Source organism: Pseudochaenichthys georgianus, unplaced genomic scaffold (genome assembly GCF_902827115.2).
Source record: "Pseudochaenichthys georgianus unplaced genomic scaffold, fPseGeo1.2 scaffold_694_arrow_ctg1, whole genome shotgun sequence".
Lineage (NCBI taxonomy): Eukaryota > Metazoa > Chordata > Actinopteri > Perciformes > Channichthyidae > Pseudochaenichthys > Pseudochaenichthys georgianus.
In genome coordinates, this window is record NW_027263248.1 from 1 (window position 1) to 10,000 (window position 10,000).

The following is a 10,000-nucleotide window of genomic DNA, read 5'->3' on the forward strand; positions in this document are numbered from 1 at the left end:
TATAGAGAACAAAATGGCATTATGTAAAAACAAACGTAATATTTAAAGGGTTAAAGTTCTGAAAATGAATGAATATTTTATAGTTTTTGTAAAGGTTGTTTAAAGATTTAATTTAGTAAAAGTAAAATTGTACTTTTACAGTTTTAGAAAGGGGACATTTTAGCCTTCTGAGGTAACAACAAAAATAATTAGAATGCATTAAGGAATACGTAATCCTCAACACATCACTCACTGTAGGAAAACCCCCAAAATGAACCTGGTATTTATTTTTACAGAACGGACAAAAGAGACGACATTTAAAGGGTGAAAGTTATGACATTGGATCAAAAGCTGGTCGTTATGATCGGGACTGAAATCGTGTGAAATGTTTAAAAGTATTTCCACACCTCACGTGTTCAGACAAGCTTTTAATGTGTGTTCGATGCCGTGTCTTTGTGATAGATGTAGTTTTATTGCTCGATTTGAATTAGTTGAATATTTAACTAAATTAACTCTGAATTGTACTTGAATTTCAAAGTATTTCTTAAAATAAATGTAGTATATTAAAAGGCTGTTTTAAGAAACTGTAGGTTTTGTCCTCTCTGGTAACGAGAGGGAGATTTAAAGAACATCTGGAACTGCACAAAAAAATAAAAAGCGTTAAAAACCAAAGTTGTTTTGTTTCTTTTTTTGTTTAAAACTATTGAATTATCAAAAACACTTTTATATGGTTGAAATGTTGAAACAATGTGATGCTAAGATGTATAATAATATGAATATATAAGATTTCTTTCCCTAAAGGTCCTCTAGATACATCAAGCTTCTGTAAAATGGTTAAAACAAAAGCAGAAATGTAAACAAACAAAATGAAATATAGTGGCAAAGATCAAAGTTGATTTATTTCAATTAAAAGAGCAAGTCCTGATCAATCGTTACCAGAATATCAAATAAGTATTTCAAAATGTTGTTAAATAAATCACAATGATGGCGTATATATAAGACTGGAAACATTTAAAACTGACAGCAAGAACAACTAAAATCCATCAGAGAATACAAATCACAAGATCCTTGGGCAAGACACTTCACCTGAACTTGCTCCTGTGGGTATTGTCCACAGTGGTGACCATTGCATGTATGATATGTGTAATGTGTATTTGTAAAGCGCTTTGAGCATCTGGAAAAGCGCTATAATAAATGTAAGGAATTATTATTATTATTATTAAGAACTGAATGAATGAATGAATTGAACCCTGACCTTGAATTACCACAAAAACTTCCAAAGTCATCTTTATGAGATAAAACTGAACAATTGACTCATTAGAATTCAGTATACAAATATATAAATGGACGAATTCATGTATTTCCACACATAAGGCTTTGGTCTTTAAGGCTTTGAACTATTTGGGATATTTAACGACAATGAAAAAAATATATATAACATTTCCTTTCAGTGCCTTTTTACTATAAAAGTTTAAAAAGGGAGTACAAAATGTCAGCTTGTTTATAAAATCAGAGCTTCTGCACGGACTCCTTATAGTGTAACACCCTGTGAGAATTACCAAAATACACACAGTTAAAAATAATGTCTTATCTTTGGTTCTCTAAACCTGATTTTCACCAAACTGAAAGGGTCCCATGAGGACGCCCTGAGGAACACCATTGTTAATCACTTACGTATTTACCACCGTAAGACACTGGAAAAACCCTGAAAAGAAAAGTCTAAAATGAGAGACGCAGGAACAATATTAAAGTCCAAGTTGTAGCTTAATGTCAAACGTCTCTGGAGGATGTCGTATTTCTGAATTGGACCCTGAAGGCATCATCTCCCTGGTACCCTACACATAAAGCCAATGGGGTTTTCCATTGGATTTCAAGCATGGCTGAAAAGGCAACATAGCTAACTGGCAGACAGATGGCTAGTTAGCTGGTTAATTATATGATGCTTTAATATAGCGCTGCTATGGATGTCGTATTTCTGTGTTGGACCCTGAAGGCATCATCTCTCTGGTCCAATAGCATTCCTCCATGTGATTTTGGATTATGTCAGAAAATAATCTGTTTTTCAAACAAACGTTTCTGATTCGTACACGTTTAGTTGAGCAGGATCATCTCCACATATTAACACCACTTTATGATTTCTGACGTAAAAAGCTAAGCTATAAAAAACAACCAAAAACACCTTCAGAAAACCATTGACCTCCGGACCAGGAAGAGATGAACTCAAGTCCGTTTGTGTGTGTCACTTCTCTGCTTTAAAGTCAGTGTTCTTTGCAGTGAAGACGTGTGTCCCTGCTTCCCGTCACATCATCTGAGTCCTGGGCATTGAGTCCTGCGGGTGGGGGGGGTGGGGGGTGGGGTACCAGTGGGAGAAATTGTTCATGTACCCTGCAGAGTGACCCGGAGCTACTTTAGCCGCCATGCTAACGTCCCACAGCGAGGGGGGGGCGGGCGGGGGGACCAGGTTCTCCCCCCCCTCAGGACCACATGGACCGTTCTTCATTATCTTCTTGTATTTAGACCGTTTGTTCTGGAACCAGATCTTCACCTGCAGGACGAGAGCAAGAGGGTTAGGGTTAGAGGTCATTCACTTTATGTATATAGAGTGGAGATACTCAGATCGTGTACTTGAGTAAAAGCAGAAGTACTCAGATCGTGTACTTGAGTAAAAGTAGAAGTACTCAGATATTGTACTTGAGTAAAAGTAGAAGTACTCAGATCGTGGACTTGAGTAAAAGCAGAAGTACTCAGATCGTGTACTTGAGTAAAAGTAGAAGTACTCAGATATTGTACTTGAGTAAAAGTAGAAGTACTCAGATCGTGGACTTGAGTAAAAGCAGAAGTACTCAGATCGTGTACTTGAGTAAAAGTAGAAGTACTCAGATATTGTACTTGAGTAAAAGTAGAAGTACTCAGATCGTGGACTTGAGTAAAAGCAGAAGTACTCAGATCGTGTACTTGAGTAAAAGTAGAAGTACTCAGATATTGTACTTGAGTAAAAGTAGAAGTACTCAGATCGTGTACTTGAGTAAAAGTAGAAGTACTCAGATCTTGTACTTGAGTAAAAGTAGAAATACCAGAGTGTAGGAATCACAGTAAAAGTCCTTCATTCAAAATGTCCCTCAAGTGAAAGTAGAAAGTACTCTCATCTAAATATAGTGAAAGACAGTAAAAGTAGTCGTTGTGCAGATTGGTCCATTTCAGAATAATATATATGATATGTTTTATAATGATTGATCATGAAAGTGTTCTCAAAGCTGGTGAAGGTGCAGCTAGTCTGAAGTACTTTGTAGACTGCAGGGTAGCTGGTGAAGGTGCAGCTAGTCTGAAGTACTTTGTAGACTGCAGGGTAGCTGGTGAAGGTGCAGCTAGTCTGAAGTACTTTGTAGACTGCAGGGTAGCTGGTGAAGGTGCAGCTAGTCTGAAGTACTTTGTAGACTGATTTACTCCAGGTGGAACTAAAGCCTGATTCAACACCTGATTAGATTTCACATCATTCATCCAGATCTGCAGCCACACAATAGATAATGATATGTTTGTGAATATGACCGTCAGCAAACCTTTAGACCGTATCTAAGTATATATCTGTAGTTTATCTCTAACACGTATCTGTGTGTCTGAAATCTCCTCTGCGGTTCGCTTCGCTTCACTTGACTTCTTGTAAATATAATTGGCATGTTGTCTGTTTGCAGATGGAGCGCACGTTGCTCAGAAATGCAACAACAATAACAATTACTCACATGAATACTGACAGAGCGGCAGAGGAGAAACAAACAAAGTTATCTGGGAGATATTACCCGGGGTTTTATAGGCGTTTATGAAGTGGTGCAATGAAGATATTTAATTTTCTGAAATAAAATATAATTTCAGATGTAATTGAGTTTAAATACGTGGAATAAATGATGCACGTTGACACGCGGCTTTAAGAAGAGGTCGTGCAGTTTCATTTAATCACCACTCTATTGTTCACTGACGCCCGTCACAGCTGTTAGAAATCAAATCAAACCAGCGCTCCATAAATAATAAACGCAGCTGTAATTACACCGCATCAGGCCTTTTATAAATACATGAACCCTCCACAAGTTAAACTATTTCAATGTTGTCTTGTGTCCCCTAAACCTAAATACTACGGTGGCCCACAGGTGAAAGGTAACAACGAACCAGAACTCTTCAATCACGGGAAGCAGCTTCAGAAAGGATGCAGATATAAAAACCCAAATGTTCCACATGAAGAAACATCTTCAGCAACAACACGTGCAGCGTTTAGAGAACATCCAGCAGCTTGAGGAGACATGGCAGCGTTTAGAGAACATCCAGCAGCTTGAGGAGACATGGCAGCGTTTAGAGAACATCCAGCAGCTTGAGGAGACATGGCAGCGTTTAGAGAACATCCAGCAGCTTGAGGAGACATGGCAGCGTTTAGAGAACATCCAGCAGCTTGAGGAGACATGGCAGCGTTTAGAGAACACTCAGCAGCTTGAGGAGACATGGCAGCGTTTAGAGAACATCCAGCAGCTTGAGGAGACATGGCAGCGTTTAGAGAACATCCAGCAGCTTGAGGAGACATGGCAGCGTTTAGAGAACATCCAGCAGCTTGAGGAGACATGGCAGCGTTTAGAGAACATCCAGCAGCTTGAGGAGACATGGCAGCGTTTAGAGAACATCCAGCAGCTTGAGGAGACATGGCAGCGTTTAGAGAACATCCAGCAGCTTGAGGAGACATGGCAGCGTTTAGAGAGCACTCAGCAGCTTGAGGAGACATGGCAGCGTTTAGAGAACACTCAGCAGCTTGAGGAGACATGGCAGCGTTTAGAGAACATCCAGCAGCTTGAGGAGACATGGCAGCGTTTAGAGAGCACTCAGCAGCTTGAGGAGACATGGCAGCGTTTAGAGAACATCCAGCAGCTTGAGGAGACATGGCAGCATTTAGAGAACATCCAGCAGCTTGAGGAGACATGGCAGCGTTTAGAGAACATCCAGCAGCTTGAGGAGACATGGCAGTGTTTAAAGAACATCCAGCAGCTTGAGGAGACATGGCAGCGTTTAGAGAACATCCAGCAGCTTGAGGAGACATGGCAGCGTCTAGAGAACATCCAGCAGCTTGAGGAGACATGGCAGCGTTTAGAGAACACCCAGCAGCTTGAGGAGACATGGCAGCGTTTAGAGAACATCCAGCAGCTTGAGGAGACATGGCAGCGTTTAGAGAACATCCAGCAGCTTGAGGAGACATGGCAGCGTTTAGAGAACATCCAGCAGCTTGAGGAGACATGGCAGCGTTTAGAGAACATCCAGCAGCTTGAGGAGACATGGCAGCGTTTAGAGAACACTCAGCAGCTTGAGGAGACATGGCAGCGTTTAGAGAACACCCAGCAGCTTGAGGAGACATGGCAGCGTTTAGAGAACATCCAGCAGCTTGAGGAGACATGGCAGCGTTTAGAGAACACTCAGCAGCTTGAGGAGACATGGCAGCGTTTAGAGAACATCCAGCAGCTTGAGGAGACATGGCAGCGTTTAGAGAACATCCAGCAGCTTGAGGAGACATGGCAGCGTTTAGAGAACATCCAGCAGCTTGAGGAGACATGGCAGCGTTTAGAGAACATCCAACAGCTTGAGGAGACATGGCAGCATTTACTAGAAGCTGCAGAAACCAAATGCTGAAGAAGCTCAAAACACAACGGAGACCAGGGGACACTAAAGAGTGACGCACACATCTGGGAGACCAGGGGACACTAAAGAGTGATGCACACAGCTTGGAGACCAGGGGACACTAAAGAGTGACGCACACAGCTTGGAGACCAGGGGACACTAAAGAGTGACGCACACAGCTTGGAGACCAGGGGACACTAAAGAGTGACGCACACATCTGGGAGACCAGGGGACACTAAAGAGTGACGCACACATCTGGGAGACCAGGGGACACTAAAGAGTGAGGCACACAGCTGGGAGACCAGGGGACACTAAAGAGTGACGCAAACAGCTGGGAGACCAGGGGACACTAAAGAGTGACGCACACATCTGGGAGACCAGGGGACACTAAAGAGTGATGCACACAGCTTGGAGACCAGGGGACACTAAAGAGTGACGCACACAGCTTGGAGACCAGGGGACACTAAAGAGTGACGCACACAGCTTGGAGACCAGGGGACACTAAAGAGTGACGCACACATCTGGGAGACCAGGGGACACTAAAGAGTGACGCACACATCTGGGAGACCAGGGGACACTAAAGAGTGAGGCACACAGCTGGGAGACCAGGGGACACTAAAGAGTGAGGCACACAGCTGGGAGACCAGGGGACACTAAAGAGTGAGGCACACAGCTGGGAGACCAGGGGACATTAAAGAGTGACGCACACAGCTGGGAGACCAGGGGACATTAAAGAGTGACGCAAACAGCTGGGAGACTAGGGGACACTAAAGAGTGACGCACACAGTTGGGAGACCAGGGGACACTAAAGAGTGAGGCACACAGCTGGGAGACCAGGGGACACTAAAGAGTGAGGCACACAGCTGGGAGACCAGGGGACATTAAAGAGTGACGCACACAGCTGGGAGACCAGGGGACACTAAAGAGTGACGCACACAGCTGGGAGACCAGGGGACACTAAAGAGTGACACACACAGCTGGGAGACCAGGGGACACTAAAGAGTGAGGCACACAGCTTGGAGACCAGGGGACACTAAAGAGTGACGCACACAGCTTGGAGACCAGGGGACACTAAAGAGTGACGCACACATCTGGGAGACCAGGGGACACTAAAGAGTGATGCACACAGCTTGGAGACCAGGGGACACTAAAGAGTGACGCACACAGCTTGGAGACCAGGGGACACTAAAGAGTGACGCACACAGCTTGGAGACCAGGGGACACTAAAGAGTGACGCACACATCTGGGAGACCAGGGGACACTAAAGAGTGACGCACACAGCTTGGAGACCAGGGGACACTAAAGAGTGACGCACACAGCTTGGAGACCAGGGGACACTAAAGAGTGACGCACACAGCTTGGAGACCAGGGGACACTAAAGAGTGACGCACACATCTGGGAGACCAGGGGACACTAAAGAGTGATGCACACAGCTTGGAGACCAGGGGACACTAAAGAGTGACGCACACAGCTTGGAGACCAGGGGACACTAAAGAGTGACGCACACAGCTTGGAGACCAGGGGACACTAAAGAGTGACGCACACATCTGGGAGACCAGGGGACACTAAAGAGTGACGCACACATCTGGGAGACCAGGGGACACTAAAGAGTGAGGCACACAGCTGGGAGACCAGGGGACACTAAAGAGTGACGCAAACAGCTGGGAGACCAGGGGACACTAAAGAGTGACGCACACATCTGGGAGACCAGGGGACACTAAAGAGTGATGCACACAGCTTGGAGACCAGGGGACACTAAAGAGTGACGCACACAGCTTGGAGACCAGGGGACACTAAAGAGTGACGCACACAGCTTGGAGACCAGGGGACACTAAAGAGTGACGCACACATCTGGGAGACCAGGGGACACTAAAGAGTGACGCACACATCTGGGAGACCAGGGGACACTAAAGAGTGAGGCACACAGCTGGGAGACCAGGGGACACTAAAGAGTGAGGCACACAGCTGGGAGACCAGGGGACACTAAAGAGTGAGGCACACAGCTGGGAGACCAGGGGACATTAAAGAGTGACGCACACAGCTGGGAGACCAGGGGACATTAAAGAGTGACGCAAACAGCTGGGAGACTAGGGGACACTAAAGAGTGACGCACACAGTTGGGAGACCAGGGGACACTAAAGAGTGAGGCACACAGCTGGGAGACCAGGGGACACTAAAGAGTGAGGCACACAGCTGGGAGACCAGGGGACATTAAAGAGTGACGCACACAGCTGGGAGACCAGGGGACACTAAAGAGTGACGCACACAGCTGGGAGACCAGGGGACACTAAAGAGTGACACACACAGCTGGGAGACCAGGGGACACTAAAGAGTGAGGCACACAGCTGGGAGACCAGGGGACATTAAAGAGTGACGCACACAGCTGGGAGACCAGGGGACATTAAAGAGTGACGCAAACAGCTGGGAGACCAGGGGACACTAAAGAGTGACGCACACATCTGGGAGACCAGGGGACACTAAAGAGTGACGCACACATCTGGGAGACCAGGGGACACTAAAGAGTGAGGCACACAGCTGGGAGACCAGGGGACACTAAAGAGTGAGGCACACAGCTGGGAGACCAGGGGACATTAAAGAGTGACGCACACAGCTGGGAGACCAGGGGACATTAAAGAGTGACGCAAACAGCTGGGAGACCAGGGGACACTAAAGAGTGACGCACACATCTGGGAGACCAGGGGACACTAAAGAGTGATGCACACAGCTTGGAGACCAGGGGACACTAAAGAGTGACGCACACAGCTTGGAGACCAGGGGACACTAAAGAGTGACGCACACAGCTTGGAGACCAGGGGACACTAAAGAGTGACGCACACATCTGGGAGACCAGGGGACACTAAAGAGTGACGCACACATCTGGGAGACCAGGGGACACTAAAGAGTGAGGCACACAGCTGGGAGACCAGGGGACACTAAAGAGTGAGGCACACAGCTGGGAGACCAGGGGACACTAAAGAGTGAGGCACACAGCTGGGAGACCAGGGGACATTAAAGAGTGACGCACACAGCTGGGAGACCAGGGGACATTAAAGAGTGACGCAAACAGCTGGGAGACTAGGGGACACTAAAGAGTGACGCACACAGTTGGGAGACCAGGGGACACTAAAGAGTGAGGCACACAGCTGGGAGACCAGGGGACACTAAAGAGTGAGGCACACAGCTGGGAGACCAGGGGACATTAAAGAGTGACGCACACAGCTGGGAGACCAGGGGACACTAAAGAGTGACGCACACAGCTGGGAGACCAGGGGACACTAAAGAGTGACACACACAGCTGGGAGACCAGGGGACACTAAAGAGTGAGGCACACAGCTGGGAGACCAGGGGACATTAAAGAGTGACGCACACAGCTGGGAGACCAGGGGACATTAAAGAGTGACGCAAACAGCTGGGAGACCAGGGGACACTAAAGAGTGACGCACACAGTTGGGAGACCAGGGGACACTAAAGAGTGACGCACACAGCTGGGAGACCAGGGGACACTAAAGAGTGAGGCACACAGCTGGGAGACCAGGGGACACTAAAGAGTGAGGCACACAGCTGGGAGACCAGGGGACATTAAAGAGTGACGCACACAGCTGGGAGACCAGGGGACACTAAAGAGTGAGGCACACAGCTGGGAGACCAGGGGACACGAAAGAGTGACGCACACAGCTTGGAGACCAGGGGACACTAAAGAGTGACGCACACAGCTGGGAGACCAGGAGACACTAAAGAGTGACGCACACAGCTGGGAGACCAGGGGACACTAAAGAGTGACGCACACAGTTGGGAGACCAGGGGACACTAAAGAGTGACGCACACATCTGGGAGACCAGGGGACACTAAAGAGTGACGCACACAGCTGGGAGACCAGGGGACACTAAAGAGTGACGCACACAGCTGGGAGACCAGGGGACATTAAAGAGTGACGCACACAGCTGGGAGACCAGGGGACACTAAAGAGTGACGCACACAGCTGGGATACCAGGGGACATTAAAGAGTGACGCACACAGCTGGGAGACCAGGGGACACTAAAGAGTGACGCACACAGCTGGGATACCAGGGGACATTAAAGAGTGACGCACACAGTTGGGAGACCAGGGGACACTAAAGAGTGACGCACACAGCTGGGAGACCAGGGGACACTAAAGAGTGACGCACACAGCTGGAGACCAGGGGACACTAAAGAGTGACGCACACAGCTGGGAGACCAGGGGACACTAAAGAGTGACGCACACAGCTGGAGACCAGGGGACACTAAAGAGTGACGCACACAGCAGGAGACCAGGGGACACTAAAGAGTGACGCACACAGCTGGGAGACCAGGGGACACTAAAGAGTGACGCACACAGCAGGAGACCAGGGGACACTAAA

The 10,000-nt window shown here is 47.2% G+C and overlaps 1 protein-coding gene across 1 annotated transcript in view; it reads right to left on the reverse strand.

The window, feature by feature from the left end:
* Positions 1–2,278: 2,278 nt before the first annotated feature.
* Positions 2,279–10,000, reverse strand: part of LOC117443880 (homeobox protein Dlx4a-like) — a 21,843-nt gene continuing 14,121 nt past the window's right edge. Inside the window, exon 3 of the mRNA XM_034079690.1 lies at positions 2,279–2,524. Within this exon, the coding sequence (XP_033935581.1) occupies positions 2,279–2,524 (246 nt within the window). The remainder of the gene's footprint in view (positions 2,525–10,000) is intronic.